The following is a 17,729-nucleotide window of genomic DNA, read 5'->3' as shown; positions in this document are numbered from 1 at the left end:
TTGGTTTCTGATTAGTGCTTAATCTCTTTATTCCTCTCATGTCTGTCATTGTTTTCCAACTTTGGAGAAGCCTTTATAATGATCCTAACAGGGACAAAGTTCCAAACATTTATAAGGGAAAACGGGAAACTGGAGAATCTTTTGACATCGAGTGGTGAAATGCTAGAGTTGAGCTGAAATTCACTCAAGAGGGTCAGGAGCAGCAGGCGTTGGGCAACATTAAGTTTAATGTATGTAATATTCCTAATTATTCAGGATCATGGACACCATTAAAAAGCCTTAATTGGTTTTGTGTTTCGTTTTGAACTTTCAGAGAATTTCTTGGGCAGGGGTGGATGAAGCTGGATAAAAATGAAAGAACACCTTACATTATGAAAACCAGCCAACACTTCAATGATGTGAGTAACCATAAAATAAAACCTTGGGTGTGTTACAGGGAGAAGAATATCAGAGTCTTAAGATTCCTTTTCTCAAATAAAGCAGGTCTGCTCCCCACTTTTCAAACAGAACTAATGGAATGTGAAAAACAAGCTTAAATCTCCAGGAGCTCACAGTGATGTAGTAGCTTCCAGTTAACTTGCAGGCGTAAGAGGTTCGCTTTTAACGGTGCCCAGTGTGGTAAGTGCTCAATAATGTGTAGGTTGCTGCTGTTATTTTTATCATAACCATCATTACTTCGTGGTTGTAGATTGACTAGTTCTAACAGAATGAACAGCACCTGTGTCACTGGCCCCTGGTGGTGCAGGTGATGGTGACAGTGACGTTGGGTTGGTGCAGCTTCTCCTCATTACTGAACATTCAGCCCAGATCGCATTCCAGGGTTGGAAGGGACCTTTCAGCATAACTACAGTGTTGCTGTGGCCGTGTGCGCTGGTGACCGGCTGTCAGGCCGTCTCCCTGCTCTGCTTTCTTCAGCAGTAAGATGGAGTTGCTTTTATACTCACCAGTTCTAATTGGTTCTGTTCTAACGGTCTCAGACCTATGGCGGAACCAGGGATGTAGGAGTGTCTTCAGGCCTATCTGCAAAGGGAGGCTCCCTTTCCAGTTCACTAAAACTGCAGCAAAAGGAATAATTATAATGTTAAAAAAAAAAAAAAGAAAAGACTGCCAGGAACCCCATAGGTAAATTAATGTCATCCAAAATCAAAATGCAAATCAACAGTGTAGATTCCCAAGACGGTACTTTGCACAGGGTCCACGTGGAATGCATATGTGCTGAATGTTACCACATAACGAGCATCAAAGCCACTGCTGCCTAAAGGACAAGATGTGTGACCCGTCCAGGCCACTCTCTGAGGAGCAGAGCCCCTGCGGTGGAAAGTAAACTTCTGTTGCCTGTGCCGTACATACACTTGGGATATGCTGGACACTCAAATCAGAGGTTCAGTCCCAGGCTCCAGACCCTTGTGCCTCCATTTGGATGGCCACTTGCACTGTGCCCTCAACAGGTTGCAAATGGTGCTTGTCCTCAGCACCTCCCAAACCTGCCAAGCCTGCTTCTTCATCTTACCCTCTGTTCTCAGTCTTGGGTAATGGGCTTCCCGTACACTCGCTCACCCAAGCACAGCATCTAGAGGTCATCTTTGGCTCTTTCTTCTCCCTTACCCACCCCACCCTCACCCCCCAACATAATAGTGAACCTCCATCTACGTGTGTCTCACGTTCTTCTCTCTCCTCCTTTCCTGCTGCCGTAACCTTGATTTGCCCTTTCATCCTCTCTCTCTAGGAGATCCTAACTTGCCATACCCCCTGCCACCTCTCTGCCCTCCAACCCATTCCTCACACTGTCGTGGGAATAACTTCTCTGAGAGGGCAGTCTATCATATCTATTATATCACTTTCTTTGACGAAATTCTGTCAGTGGCTTCCCCTCTCCTTCAGAATAAGATCCCAACTGCTCAACCTGCCCTACAAGAGCCCTGCCCACCTCTCATCATTGTCTCTCATGACACCTTATGCTCCTCAGATGACTGCCAGATCCTCCGTCACGCCATGTGTTCCACCTCCGTCCCTTTGCAGGCCCTCTTCCACTTTGATAGAAAGCAGAGGCTAACTCCTACTCATTGTTTAGGACTCAATGCAGGCACAACCTCTTTCTAGAAGCCTCCTCTGGACTAGTGAGGCGCCCCATGCTGCCTCCATGTTCTCACACCCCTCCAGGCAGACTTAGCTTTGCATTTCACTGTGTGATATTTCCTTGTCTATGTCTGCCTCCCTTCGCTTTCCCACCTAATTAGAGTCAGTGCCTTAAAGCCAGGGATGCCAATTTATTTGTTTTTCCTGTTCCTAGAACCTAAAAGAATTCCTGGTCCATACTAGGTGCTCAGTACAAAATAATTTTTTTAATGAATATGCACAGTGATAAGTCTGAGATACCTTGAGATCTAAAATACTTAGAGAATTATCAAAGAATGGCTGTACCCATCAGATTTAGTGTGTGGGTATAAGTTTATGGACCCCAAATTCCGTTTGTTAGTTATCAACCCTCTTCTGCCCTTGTCCTTTCCATATTCTAAGTGCTGAGCTGCTTAATCCGCCTCTTTCTCTTGGCTTTCTCTAGTAGAATGACAGTCCTTAGCCTTGAAACTGGAGGTCCTTTTAACTGCTGGTGGAAAAAAAATTCAGCAAGAAAAGGAGAAACGTTCTCTCTTCCCCTGCACCTAAGTGTTTCTGGTTTGAGTTGATCAGGTTCAAGTTTGATTGGATTGGGGGTAGATGCATATTCTTTCTCTGTGAAAACTGAGGCTTCCTAGAGTGAATATCGTCACACTGTTGGGGGCCAAGGAGCATGTGAAAAGGCCCCAAGAAGTGAAACCCATGATCTGCAGAGCTTCCCGTTCCTCAGGGCTTAGCTCATTCTATCCTATTTCCTCCATAATTATTGGAAATGACTCCTTCATCAAAATTACTGATTAACAAAGTCACGTCTTCCCCCACCCAGCTGATTCCACAAGAGCCCTCTCTTCATGCTGAGGATGAACAGGTGCTCATTAGTTTGTTATTACAGACTTTGATCTCTTCAGAAAGTTGATGTCTAAACATGGACTGTGATCTCCATGTCCCTTGGCAATCTGCCTTCCTGACGATTCTATAGGTAATTCAAGGATTTTGCTAAATGCTTGTGTTAGCTCTGAGCTGCCTGTGTTGGCTTTTCCGTTGTCTCAGATGAGTAACCTGGTGGCCTCCCAGATAATGAATTACGCCGACATCAGCTCCCGGGCCAACGCCATTGAGAAGTGGGTGGCAGTGGCGGACATCTGCCGATGCCTGCACAACTACAATGGCGTGCTGGAGATCACATCAGCCTTAAACAGAAGTGCCATCTACAGGCTGAAGAAAACCTGGGCCAAGGTGTCCAAGCAGGTGAGCATCAGCGTGCGACACACCCCACTGCCGAGAGGAGGAGAGGCTGGGAGACCAGAGCCAAGATAAATATACTAATTAGGAAATAGTTAAATGAACTGAGCAGCTCAACTGCCAAAGAAAGGTGCCAATGTGGGTAATTACTGTCTTCTTACCACTTAGTTGAGTCCACTTATGTGCATTACTAAATGGTTAATTTAGACAAGAAAATACAACCCAAAACATTCATTATAACATATTGGGGAACAACCTCAGACAATGTGGTTGACAGTCAGGATTGTTTCCTGAATTACTTAGAGAGGGCATGTTGATTCCACGTGAACACATTATGTCCAGTGGATCCAGTCTTTCTCCCCCAAAATAGGAATACAGATGCCTGAGGGCCAAAAACCAGGAAGAAAGGGCCTCAACATCACCTTTTTCTTTGTCATTTGTGTAAAGTTTTGGCATAATGACTTAAATGTGCAAAAATGTGACTTGCTTAGTTTACTTTTAATTGGACTCAAGTTGTTCATGCCTATCATCTCCTTTCAGATAATTTAAAGACTCAAATTAAATCACAGTTTTCCCCCTGCCCTGTCTCCTGGGCTTCTCCCTGGGTGTTGGTGGGTATGGGGAGGGCTTCCTCCAGCTTGTGGGAGGCTGTGTGCACCTACTGGCCTCCTGTTGTAGTCTTTTGCTGCTTCGTCAGTGGGTGCAGGCCACTGTGAATCGCCTGTGCCTGGTGTTCATATAGTGCTGCCTACCCCACCCTGGAACGGGCACGGCGATTCACCCGGGGAGCTTGGCTGACTTCCCCTCTCCTTCAGCTCTCATTGGCTCTGCTGATCCTCTGAGGTGGGGGTGTGTCTGACCTCTGCTGCAGGCTGCCCTGCCCCTTGGCCATCCCTAGTGGGCAGGCTAACTCTTCATTAGTAGATAATTACCTTGGCCCTCTCAAAGGGCCTTGGGGAATTTTTCAGGCTTCTCTATATCCCATTGGAGCCAGAGGCTAGGAGGGTGTGTCAGACCCTCTCTGCCTAACCTTCCTCCACAGACCACTATGCCTGCCTTGTTGTGATCACCCAAAGTTGGTGAAGGGCATCTGCAGGGTGCCCGCCTCCGGGGTTCCAGGCAGGAAGAAGAGCATAAATTCTACTGACATTTCTTCAAAACCATCTGGTTCCTATTGCCCTCCCTGAGGACTTAAGCCCCCCTCAGAGGCACTACTTCTTACTCTAGTCTATCTTCTTTTCTCTCTCGAAGTCTTTTTAACTCTTCCCTGTGTAGCAAGAAACCAAACCTAAGTCATATCCTTAATTCCATCCACCTTCCTTATTCTTTAGTAAAATTGCAGTACTCCGAAAATCCCAGATTTGGCCCGCTAGAACTGACCAACCCTTTTTCTGTGAACAAAACTGGACCTTGCAAATAAAACCCACAGCTTTTATAAATACTCTGTTTAAAAAAACTTTTCATGTTGAGATGATTATAGATTCACATGCAATTGTAAGAAAGAATAGATTCACCCTACACCCTCACCCACTGTCCCCCAGTAGTAGCATCTTGCAAATTTAGATGATATCACAACCAGGAAATTGACATTTGTACCATCCACCAACCTTATTCAGACTGCCAGTTTTACATGCACTCGTGTGTGTATGTGTGTATTTAGGTTTATGTACTTTTATTACCTGGGTGGATTCATGTGACCACCACCGCCGCAGTCAGGAGACTGAACAGCTATCATAAAGATCCCTCATGCCACCCTTTTATAGCCACAGCCACCTAACTCCTGGCAACCACTAATCTGTTTTCTACTTTTATAATTTTGTCATTTCAAAATGTTCTATAAATGGAATTGTACAGTATGTGACATTTTGATATTACCTTTTTTTAACTCAGAATAATTCCCTTGAGATCCACTCAAGTTGTTACATGTATCAGTACTTCATCACTTTTCATTGCTGAGTAGTACTCCGTGGTATAGATATACCACATTTTGTTTAACTGTTCACCCCTTGAAGGACATCTGGGTTGTTTCCAGCTTTTGGCTATTACAAATAAGGCTATTGTGAACATTCGTGTGTAGGTTTTGTGTCAACGTAAGTTTTCGTTTCTCTGGGATAGGTTCCCAGGAGTGCAATTGCTGGGTCTTGTGGTAATTGTGTTTAGTTTTATAAGAAACTGCCAAACTCTTTTCCACAGTGGCTGTACCATTTTACAGTCCTGTCAGCAATGTGTGAGTGACTCAGTTTCTCTACATTCTTGCCAGCATTTCTGGTTATTGCTGTTTTTTATTTTAGCCCTTCTGATATCTCATCATGGTTTTAATTTACATTTTCCTGATAGCTAAAGATGTTAAACATCTTCTCATGTGCTTGTTTGCCCTTTTCTGTGCTCTTCAATGAAATGGTGGCTCCTGTCTTCAGCTCATTGTTTAATTGGATCATTTGTTTCCTTACCTTTGAGTTGAAAGTTCTTCCTGTATTCCTCCTGCTTTATTCTTCTGTTTCAAAATTATTTTAGCTACTCTAGGTCCTGTAAATTTCCATATAGAATAAAAAATTATGTCTAAAAAAATGTACTGAGATTTTCATTGGAATTTCATTAAACCAGTCAATTTGGGGACACTTGCCCTCATTACTATGTTGAGTCTTCCAGCCCATAAACACAGTGTGTCTCTCCATTTATTGAAGTTTTCTTTGCTTTCTTCATCATTTTGCAACTTTCAGTGTACAAGTCTTGTATATATTTTGTTAAACTTATGGCTAAGTATTTCATTTTATTTGCAGAAATTTTAAATGTTATTGTGGTTTTAATTTTAGTTTCCACGTGTTCATTGTTAGTATATAGAACTGTGGTTGATTTTTATGTGTTGGTCTTATGTCAGCAAACTCATTGAGCTCAATTATTTAGTTATAGGAGGTTTTTCATAGAATGTCACTTATAAGTACGAGCAGTCTTATTTGTTTCTTTCCAATTGATATGCCTTTTAATTCCTTTTCCTGCCTTATTTCTCTGGCTAGAACTTCTAATACTACATTTAATAAGAATGGTAAGAAAGGTCATTCTTACCTTGTTCTCACTCTTGAGGGGAAAACATTCAGTCTTTCACCTTTGCTGAAAGGATGGTGTTAGCTATAGGTTTTTGTAAATGCTTTTTATAAAATTGAGGAAGTTATCTTCTCTTCCTAGTTTTTTGATAGATTTTATGATGAATGGATGTTGGAATACTATTTTTAAAATGGGCTTCAAACAGCTGTATCAGAATCCAGAAGCTGAACATTGACACCTTTGTTGTGGCTAGGTTTTGCCTCTCCCTAACATAGTAGAAGCCTCAGCCATTGGGCACTGGATATAAAGAACATATTATTCTGTCACACACATGTCACACTTCATCAGAGTCAGTAAGTCACTCCTCTGCCTTCTCCTTCCTCTGTTTCTTTTTTCCTCCGAAGTTGGCACCAAGGGATTCTTAAATCCTCTATAACAAAACATTAGGCCTTCCCTGTAATTGACTTGAGTGATATTCATGTCTGACAGGATGCAGGTTTGGGGATAACAGAACTGACTATGTAGAATAGGGATGATAAGACTAATATTGAAATAATTTTTTCAAATTTTGAATGTACTACCTGTAGAGGCATTAAATAGAATATACCATTTCAGTCACATGTATGGGTCACTCAAAGTGGCTTTAGCATGAGTGATGGATTATCCTCTAGGGCCCAGTGCCTCAGTCTAGTCACAGTAAGACTTGGTTTCCGATATAGCCAGCTTCAGACACTTTTGCTAATACCATCTGCTCTGTAGCTGTCTCTTCTCCAGGTCTGAGTCCAGTCTGGGAGACATCCAGAAGGCCTGGTAGAATATGCAGTGTGGAGCCCACCAAATGTGGTCTTGGCTATAGGGCAGACCGTATTTCTGCAGCTTCTTTGAGCCAAGGCCAGCCCGAAGCCAGGCAGGATGCTTTCCCTGCCCCATTCCATCCCTCCATCCTCTCCCTCTGCCCAAGCCTTGCTGGCTGTGTTTTCCCAGAGTCCTCAGCACTAGGACTGGGGGTGGGTACTGCTGAGAGTGGGTTATCATCCCCAAGGGCCACTCCACCTTCTCCCACATCCATGGAAGAACCTCTAGACCAATGTCAACAGCAATTTTATTTCTTGGTAAATATCAGTTATACTTTTCCGACAAATTGACGAAGATGATCACAAAAGAAAGGGTTTAGAGTAGAGGCTATTGGTTGGTCAGTAGCCAAGCAACCAAATACGTACTTTGATGATTTGGAAATCAACACTCACAAAGATTCGTCATGAAAACTCCGTGACATGAGACCTATCCTTTAAGATTCCACATTCAGCACCTGCTTTTCATCTTTTCAAGTCCCTAAGTTTCCCGTACATTTCAATTTTTCTTTCTACTCATTTTCCTCTCTTTTTGGCTAAATGAGATGTAGTCACTTTCTCTTCTCCACATGTTCTTCTTTTTTTTTTAACATCTAATCTAAACCTAATGCCCCACCTCCACATTTTGAAAGTCAGATCACGTCACACAAAATCATATCACATGACACAGTCTGGCACCTGTTACTGTGGAAGAGAATTGAGCATCTTTAGGCAACTCACCCATCTTATGAAACTGTGGGAGTGTTTTCATGACATATTAAGTTATTTCTTTCTTTCTAGACAAAAGCTCTAATGGACAAACTTCAGAAGACTGTTTCATCTGAAGGAAGATTTAAAAATCTCAGAGAAACCCTTAAAAAGTATGTTCTCATAATTATTATATCATTCATAACTCAGAAGTATATTTAAATAATTTATGTAGTATACAAATAGTCATCTACCTCCTACTTGCTTTGAAAAAAATGGGAAACAACTTCCATCATCTAGGCATTTTTCTGATTTTCCTTTTCATTTAGAATATTGTGCATATAGAAAGTATCTTACAGATACACCCATGGCCTGCAGAGTATTCCACATAAGAAGAAAATATCACCATAGTCAATCAAACCAACTTTTACTATAAAAAAGTTTCTTGATTTGGTATTCCCTAATCTAAGCACAATGATTTCCTGTGATTTTTTATTTAAATATTCCAGTACCTATTGATTACTATTCTTTATTTTTGGCCTTTTATTGTTGGATCTTTCCTTCTTTCTACACACACACACCCACACATATATACACGCAGGGAGAGGGAGAGAGAGAGATGGACAGAGAGAGAAGAGAATCTGTCTGCATCTGGTTTTCTTATGATCTACCGCACGTATTTGACCCACTCTGGAAAAACAGTCCTGTGATGCTGTGAGTGAAAGAAAGACACAATAGAAAAAGAACTAGTCGCTGAATACTTACTAAATGTCCAACTCCACGCAAAGTGCTTGATGTGTCTTATTTAAGCCTCACAACAAACGAAAGAGCTAAGTTTTATTGTCTCCATGTTACAGATGAGGAGACTGAGGTTCAGAGAGTTCACCCAGCATCCCTTAGAAAGTGGGTCAATCCAGGATTCAGATCCAGTTCTCTCTGATCATAAGGCCATGTTCTCAGCCTTTAGACTCTTTGAGAAAACCAAATACGTCCCCCTTCCAAAAAACAAAGAAGATCTCACTTTAGTGTGCCGCTGTGATGTTGATTCAGTCTGTACCTTCTAACAGAGTTAAATACTAAGACAAGTTTTACAAGCTCTAATCACATTGCTTTTTCCATCCAGTTCTTTAGGGTTGAATGTTTGTACTTTAATGAGGTGAGAGCAGAAGGGTTCCTGCACGTTTTTACCCCTCAGAGAAGTGGGGCCAGTTTACAAGTACTCCAAACGAGTACTTCTGACAAATGTGTTTGTCTATAAGACGTCCTGTTTGAACATGCCATTGTCTCAAACACACAGGAAAGCATGGGCTGTAATTTTGTATTATTTTCTATTGTCAGATGTATTTGAAACTCTGCATATCATGAGTGTGCTTCTGAAAAGGGAATTAAGAGACTTCATTCTTCAGGGTTGAAACAGGACAGTTGCTTCCTGTTTAAACTGGGGAGGGACGTCAACGTTTGTGTGAATGAGCGTGAGATTGGTGCCTTTTGGTCTTGCAGTTGTAACCCCCCTGCTGTTCCTTATCTGGGGATGTACCTGACAGACCTGGCATTTATCGAAGAAGGAACACCAAACTTTACTGAGGAAGGCCTTGTCAATTTCTCCAAAATGAGAATGGTAGGTGGTAATTTTATTAGCAGCCTGTTTCTAGTGACTTCAGTGGCTTATGGAGAAGAGGCTAAAGTCATGAAAGCTACCGTTTACTTTTTAACCTCAAGGGGCAAGAGGTGGTGGCCACTGGGTCTAATGCCTGATGTCGGCCAATTGAGGGGATTTGGGCAGGGCCATTTCAGCTTGCAGTCTGGGCAGAATGAGTGATCAATAAGCCTCCGGGGTGACTTTCTAAGATTGGCCAGTGATAGACAGAGGCTGAATGCTTCTTGCTGGACAGCCCGGTTCTGAGCACCAAGTTAGAAGCAAGGAGCCTGTGGACAAAGCACCCAGAGCTTGCCACCCCCCACCCCCACGAGGCTAACCTGTGCCAGCTGTTTCCCTGCTGTTATCATTTCTGTGGCTCATTGAAGGGCAAGAAAGCCCTGGGCATAGAGAATGATCAGGCAGGGCTCCGGCTACCTCATTGGAGGAGGTGACTGATTGCTCTGGAGTGGGCCCCTGGAAGCATGTGCTGCAATACGGGGAAATACTTTGCTTTGCTTTTTTTCTTGTTCCTCTGTTAGATATCACACATCATCAGAGAGATCCGCCAGTTCCAGCAGACTTCCTATCGAATAGACCATCAGCCAAAGGTAATATTGTGTGATTGTAAGGGAATTTAATAAAGAAAAAGTGGAAATTCATGAAATAGAAATAGCAGTAGAGGCGATCAATAATACAAGAAGGTGACTCACAGAAAAGACCAATAAAATAGACAAATCTTTGGCAGCTCCGATTAAGAAAAAAAGAAAGAAGGCAAAAAGAGCATCAATTCATCGTCAAGTTCTATCAACTTTATGTCCTATATTTCCCATGAATCTGTCTACACCACCACCACCACCTCTGGTCCAAGCTACCCATATCTGTTACCTGGTCTACTTGCATTCACTCTAGAGTGCAAAATCCATTCTACAAATTACAGCCACATGGAACTCTCTGAAATACAAACTGGAATATGTCTGCCCCTTGCATAAAATATGTTATTGGTTTCGCTTTGCTCTTAGGATAAAGAAAGAAAAAAATCTTTATGTGTCCAAGAAGTATTGCATTATGTGGCCCTTACTCATCTTTTAAGATTCATCTCACATTGTCCATCCACTTCCTCTCTCCGTCTCAGCCGCAACTGGTCTGTCTTTTTTTTTTTTCATTTTTTAATAGACGTTATTTTTTAGAATCCTTCTGGCTTTACAGAAAAATTGAAAAGGTAGTACAGAAGATTCCCATGTGACTGAGAGCCAGTTTTCCCTGTTGTTTTGTGGAACTTGACAGACTTATCCTGAAACTTATAAGGAAGCTTAGATAGGCAAAAAACAGACAAGGACTTTTTGAAAAATATGAAGAGTAAAGGAGAGCTTTCCCTACTGGATACAGATGCCTATCCTAAAACTACAGTGAACGAAACAGGACTGTATTGGCACAGGAATACAGATTCAATGGAGCAGGATAAAGTTCAGATGCAGATTTTGTCTATACGAAAATCTAAGATGGGATAAAGGAGGCATTTAAAGAAAGTGCCAGGAAGAAACTGACCATTCAGTAAATGGAATAGGAATTTTGGCTCTCCCATCTTATTCCATCCACAAAAATAAATTCCAGATGAGTTCATTACCTAAATATAAAAAGAAATATTAAGTTATTTGAATAAAATATAGGACAAAATATTCATTACCTTTGGATTTAAAGACCTTCTTAAGCACAGAATGTAAAAACTGTAAAAGACAAGCTTGATAAAGTTTGCTGCATCAAAATTAAAAACTTCTGTATGACAAAAGGCAATTATTTAAAAAGTCAAAATACAAGCAGTAAAGACTAGGAGACAATATTGTTAACAGACAAAACAAAAAGACAGAGTTAAAAGTATTCCTATAAATATGTAAGAAAAGCATAAACAGCTCAGTAGAAAAATTGGCAAAACTATGAACAGGTAACTCACAGAGGAAGAAATAAAAATGACCAATAAGTATTTGAAAAATGCTCAACTTCATTGGTAAGAAGAAAAAATGCAAATTATAATGAGGCGTCATTTTCACCTATCAGATAAACAAAATTTTAAAATATTGATGATATCAAACTTAGTTAGTGTCTAGGATAACACATGCTCCCACATACTACAGGTACAGCAGTTTGGGAGGTCATTTTACATCATCTTTTAAAATTAAAAATTGATATACTGAGTAACCAGAACTCATATATTGCTGGTGAGAGTAACATGGTACAATCACTTTGAAAAACTGTCCTTTGGAGGTTTCCTAAAACATTAAATATGCATCTACCTATGACCCAGCAATTTCTCTCCTAGATATTTATATCCAAGGGGAAGTGAAAGCATACCCATTAAAAGTCTTATATAAAATGTTCATAGCATTTCTTAATAGTAGTCAAAAATTGGAAACAGTCCATGTGTCCATAAACAAGTGAACGGATAAACAAATTGTGGTGCATCCATGCAACAGAATACAGTGCCCCAATGCGAAGACGGACTGCTGCTACACGCCCAGCGTGGATGGATTTCAACACCTTATGCTGAGCGAGGGAAGCTGGATGCGAGAGTGCACGTGGATGATTCCACTTACATGAAGTTCTAGAGTAGACGAAACTAATCTTGGTGATAGAAATCAGAGCAGAGGTTGCTTCTGGGAGCAGACTGACTGGGCAACTGCATGAGAGAACTTTCTGGGGTGATAGAATTGTTCTATATGGTGATATGTATGTAAGTTATGTGGGTGTATACATTTGTCAAAACTATTAATTTTACTTATGTAAGTTATATCTCAATAAAAAGAAAGAAATATTTTCATGGAAATACCCCATGCCCCAACATTTTCATTTCAGTGTCATTTCCTTCCCTGTCTACCTGAAAAACACTAGGAAGCGTGCTAACAAGGATTTCACTGTAACTCTGCGTAGTACAGAAATACTGACAGCAACTAAGCGTGCATCGATAGGACAGCATTAAGTAAACTCTGATGTGTCGCACTAATAACAAGACTGTACAGCAGTCAGAGCTCTTTGTACTGACTTGGGAGCTCTCCATGGCTTATAGTTAAGAGAGAGAAGCAGAATAAATTGTACAGGATGATACCACTTATGATTACAAGGGGAAGAAAGATTTCTGTAAGTACATATAATATCTAGAAAGACAGTAGAACATTTGGGAGAAGACAAACCAGGTGAGAACAGTGGTGCCTCTTGAGGGAAGTGCCTGGGGTTGGGAGCTGGGAGAGGACTAGAGATGTTTATTTTATTTTTTATTTTTTTTTTACAGTGAGAATATATTCATGATTTTTTCTAGCTATATAACATTTTTCAATGTTTAAGAGTAAGTGTTGAATTGTGTCAGATTCTATTCAGAAAATGTAACACTCGTGTTCTGGAAGAACTGAGAGCTAGGATTTCCCTTTTTCACCAGGTCACTCAGTACTTGCTTGACAAAGCCCTCATCATAGATGAAGATACGCTGTATGAGCTGTCGCTAAAAATTGAACCTCGGCTCCCTGCTTGAAGATCCAGCCTTGTCCCTGGGTCTGTGGAATGTTCATGGAAAGCAGGATGGACAGAACTGTGCATGTCATGCCTCCCACGGTGCAGCAAGGACCGGGGATGGGGACGAAGCCAGTCTGCTTTGTCCACGGAAGAAGACAGAACCGAACTGGAATTCTGTTGTCTCCAGCCAGGGAAGGCCAGCTGTTTGGGGTCAAAGAGAGCTGCCTCAGACTTGGGTGGAAAGGTAGAAAGAGAGATATTTGGTAAAGCTGATGGCACATTTTGTATAAGGGAATGTAAGATGGGAGATGCTGGTAGCCGTTTTAATGAAGTAGGTAAGAAGGTAAATTTCAAACCTGCCCCGTGTTCTGTTAGAACTTGGGGACAAGGATCCATGGAAAAGACCTATAATGTTTCCCTGGCACTTTACTGGCCTGGCTACACCCACCAATCTTCTCCTAGGATTTAACTGCTTCCGTTACATTTCCTTTGTTACAAGCTTCCAGAAAAGCCAAGGCTTCCTTTGTAGGGATGGACTGACACATAAGCAATTTCAGTCTACAGCATGTGCATGGTTTTCAGTGCATCATAAACATTTATATTGGAGGAAAAGCATGTTCTCAAACTGCTTTCTCAGTCTTTAGGCAACAGGACAGGAGGGACAGGATGAAAGACAAGTGGATTTGTATGTAACATTTCCTTAATTAACAACGCGGTAGGCTGTGTCCCAGGAGATTCCAGCTAGTGGCCGTCTTGAGGTGGCTGTGGGGGCTTCTTCCTGAGGCTATGGTGCCCAAGAAGCCAATACCTTTGGAGAGGCGGGTGCAGAGTTTGCAAAATGGTGCCTCCGCGCCTCACTGACGAAACTGTGGGCTGAGACAGAAGGCCACAGAGTGCTGTGGGAGGAGCGGGTTTCGACGCGAATTGAAAAGATACCCCCCTCATAGTAATGTGGGAATCTGTTCTGATTGACACAAACCATTCTTAGGCTCACTATGAACATTGGTTGTGTTTTTGAAAAAATTGTTCAGTGGGGTTATCTTTTTAAAACCCACACTTATGTGTGCTGTTGGTAGACAGTTCTTCCCCAGTCCCCTTTGTTTGTAAATTTTGAGATATTTCTGAGTGAAAATATTGTCGGTGTATGGGAATTGGGCCCAGCCACTCAGCAGCTTTGTATCAGAAAACCTAACGCAGGAGTTGGTCCTGCTGCCCTAGGCTGGCGAGTGACCTCATGTTTCCCAGGGTTGTTGGTTGTCGAAGAAATAGGGCTATCTCATGTTTACCTCCCTCTTCTCTTCTCAGGGAGACCTCTGCTTTAAAAGAAGGAAGAGAAAAATCTAGTTATTGTTACCTGAGCCTCTTGCACCTGATGTTTTCTCTTAGAGGCATGAAGCGTGTTGATGCTGCCAATGAAAAAACTGATCTGTCTGGCTGTTTTCCCTTTTTCTTTGCACTTTAATTATGTGGTTAGAACTAACAGCTGACTAATAAATTCAACTTGCTGGCTCATAAGATGCAGTGGAACATACCATAGAGGTGGAGAATGTACATTTTTCCTGCATGGTAAAGGCCATCTCTGTACATAACTATATAGTGAAATATCAAGTAAGTTAAAGAAAATATAATATTTGAAGGCCATTCCAAAACTTTCCAATAGCTCATATTAGCCAACAGTGTAGCACTAAACCCCAAGAGGGTTACTTACGGATGCTTTATTTTTCTTTTTTAAAAAAAAAGTTGCTTGTTTGTTCTCTTTAGTTTCAAATGAGAGATTGATGCATCTTGATGCATGATAAGAAGCATGGGTTGTTTGGATCCTAACAATGCATAACTTGCAGTTTATTTCTCAGTGTTCAGAAACGGAGGGTTTGAACTAATGTATGTCCATTGCATCAAACACCTCAAGGTCTCGCAGAAGTAAAGAAAGGAAAAGTTAGCTTTCTTGGCTCAAAAACAGTCTTGGAAGGTGAACTAAAACCAGGTCAGATCAGTGAAGGGCCACAGGTAGTTTCAAGCAAAGCAGCACGTGGACAGGTCAACGCCATCAGCTCTGCCTGGGAGTGTCCAAGGTCTTCCAGCGGGGAGAGGGTGGGTCTGAGTGCACTTTCCCTGGAAGTTGGGACTCTTATTTCTCTGACCCAAATGTTTCAGAGGCACTGCAGCCATTCTTATTAAAGAATAGAAGGTAGAGGAATTTCCAAATACTCCTCCCCTTTTGGAAGTGCAGGTTTTCTTCAACTAGTGACAAAGCTTTCACACCTTTTTCCTGCAGAGTGTTGGGAGCGCCCCCCAGTGGCCAGGTTTGGGCACTGTCAATTGTTAATGCTGACCTTCAGCGTTTATGAGTTATGCCGTCCTCCTGCTTTCTAGAATCTGAGCCCTGGCTGGAGCCGCAGGAGAAAGAACTCCATCTCCAAGGGAGCTCCTTTTGATGACTTGCATCACTTCTGGCCAGCTGGAGTAGGAATGCACATTTTTTAAAAACCTCAATTGGGTCATATTTAAAATCCCTAAGAGCAATTTGTGGTGTTTCTTCTGATTGTTAAAGCACCCTCCTCTTCTGCCTGTCAAGCTCTGAGTGTATTGTTGGAGCGTGTGCTCCCAGCCGGGTATGCCTACATTCCATTATAGGAGACCTATTTGTAAGAGCAGATGGGATGTCAGCCTTCAACAGCCAAGTAGCAAACAGTTATATTATTGCAAAATTAACCTAGAAAATCAGAAGTAAAATCCAATTTCATGCTTTCAGATGAATACCCACATTTTGTGCTGTCAATGAGATTATCTTAGGGCTTTTAGAGGATGCGTTTGGTTATTAACTAAGACATCCAGTTTTGCTACAGGAACAAATCTCTTACTTAAGCCAATATATTATGTGACAGATTCAGGCATGAAGTTGAATGTTGTCACTTTTCCTTAGTGTTTCTCTGAAAGAATTTAAAGTGGGAATTTTAAACTCCTGTTGCAATATCTTCAAGTGGCTCTCACACAAAGTCCCCATTACTGTTTGTTAAATTTCAATACATCTTAAAGTACTACTTAAAAACAAATGAAACTCCTAGATACTGAATAATCTGGAAGAGAACCACCCATCATGTTCCAGTTTGAAGTGTGTGTGTGATGGACCAGCACGTCCTCGTCTCTCACAGTATTTTGTGGGGCAAAACCTTGGGCTGCCATTGACTGGGATTTTATTTAACTTTTCTTTTCAAAGTTTGATTTTATTCCCCCTGAAAAAAAATCTTTCTCTTCACTTTAAAGAAGTGTAGGATTTTTTTAATCCAACGTGTAAAGTTTATCATTTTTACTACTATTGAAATGGGATAAAAGGTGACATATAATTTATGGCTAAAGAATGGAGCCAGGCTAATGTCCACAGCCAAAAGAATAAATGAATATAATTTATTTTCATTTCACTAAGACAACAGATGGTAAGTTTAAATAATGACTGGATTACGGATACCACCATGTCAATCCTGGTAATAAGACTTGAGTCAATGAAATCTAATCAGAGTGTCATTTCTCTGTGCCTATTAGGGACTTAAAATTAAGGCAGAGCAGAGCTAAACTAGAAAACAACCATTTTGTTGTAGGTATACACACGTGAATAATTCAGAAAAGTATTCATCTTGGCTGCCACACAGCATGACATTAACATTATTGTTGCTTGTACTTGATCTCATCTCCTTAAGAAAAATAAAAGTTTCTATTAATGATGTTGAACCACTGTTTTTACACCACCCATTTCATTTTCCCCAGAAAGGCAGTTGTGAAAGAACACTGGACTAGGCGTCCTGGCCCTTGAGTCCTGGGCCCAGATCTACATCCATCTACAAGCTGGGAAACCTTAGGCCAGTGCTGAAACCTCTCTGAGCCTGTTTCCTCATCTGCAAAATGGAGTTAATATTAATTCCTGTGCTGCCTACCTCACAGGACTGTCATGAGGACAAAATGGGTTCAGCTACAAACTGTAAAGTGCTGTCCAAATGTGAGGTAACATGACTACCATCTCATGTCTCTTTTGCAGAGGATTTAAATGTATTTCTTTGTTATTTGTGTGCGTGTGTAATGGACAAACTCATGTGTTCCTTTGAGAAGCATGTTGTTTGTGTCCAGTTACTTTGCGAACCGGCTGACATTTGTGAATCCAACAGAGGGGTTTGTGCTGTGGCCTAACATTTGCTGGGTGAGGTGTGGGTTATGCCTATATGCAAATTAAACTTCGCCTTTCTTGAATTCTCAACATCTTATTGGTCTCTTCATTTAATTCTTTTTGTGTTCTTCTACATTGTGTCCTCTTAGCAATCAGCTCCTTCAGATATTCTTTTACTTCTAAAGTTCAAGGGAAAAAAAGTTTAGAAGAAGCCCATGTTACAGGCACTAGAATATCAGAGAGTTCAGGGGACCTCAAAAAGATGTTAAGATCATCTGGTCCCACTTTCTTCCCAGTGCTTAACTCTTCCCTGTGACACTCCTAACCCGTGTTTGACTACCTCCAGGCACACACAACTCACTGCTGCCCTAGCAGCTCTGTTCGCCTCAAGGCACTCAACGTTCGAGAAAGGCTGTGGAAAGAGGAAAAGCTGCTGGGTAGCGCCCCGGCCCAGCCATCCGCAGCTCCGACCTCGGCTGCGCTCCTGAGCCTTCTGAGG

General features: G+C 41.6%; 1 protein-coding gene across 26 annotated transcripts in view; it reads left to right on the top strand.

Moving 5' to 3' along the window:
* The window catches only part of RASGRF2 (Ras protein specific guanine nucleotide releasing factor 2), a 215,255-nt gene extending 197,935 nt beyond the window's left edge, over positions 1-17,320 (top strand). For 21 of the 26 annotated variants that reach the window (XM_070571504.1, XM_070571516.1, XM_070571503.1 and 18 more), the window contains 6 exons: positions 314-398; positions 3,166-3,363; positions 8,031-8,110; positions 9,438-9,555; positions 10,116-10,184; positions 13,001-17,320. In XM_070571504.1, coding sequence (XP_070427605.1) covers positions 314-398; positions 3,166-3,363; positions 8,031-8,110; positions 9,438-9,555; positions 10,116-10,184; positions 13,001-13,093 — 643 coding nt within the window. In that variant the 3' untranslated portion in view covers positions 13,094-17,320. The remainder of the gene's footprint in view (positions 1-313; positions 399-3,165; positions 3,364-8,030; positions 8,111-9,437; positions 9,556-10,115; positions 10,185-13,000) is intronic. The other 5 variants (XM_070571493.1, XM_070571499.1, XM_070571495.1 and 2 more) reach the window with 1 other exon arrangement.
* Positions 17,321-17,729: the final 409 nt, after the last annotated feature.

This window comes from Equus przewalskii, chromosome 13 (assembly GCF_037783145.1).
Source record: "Equus przewalskii isolate Varuska chromosome 13, EquPr2, whole genome shotgun sequence".
In the NCBI taxonomy this organism is placed as follows: Eukaryota; Metazoa; Chordata; class Mammalia; order Perissodactyla; family Equidae; genus Equus; species Equus przewalskii.
The sequence above is the reverse complement of the archived record's forward strand: the minus strand, read 5'-3'. Positions and strand labels throughout refer to the sequence as shown.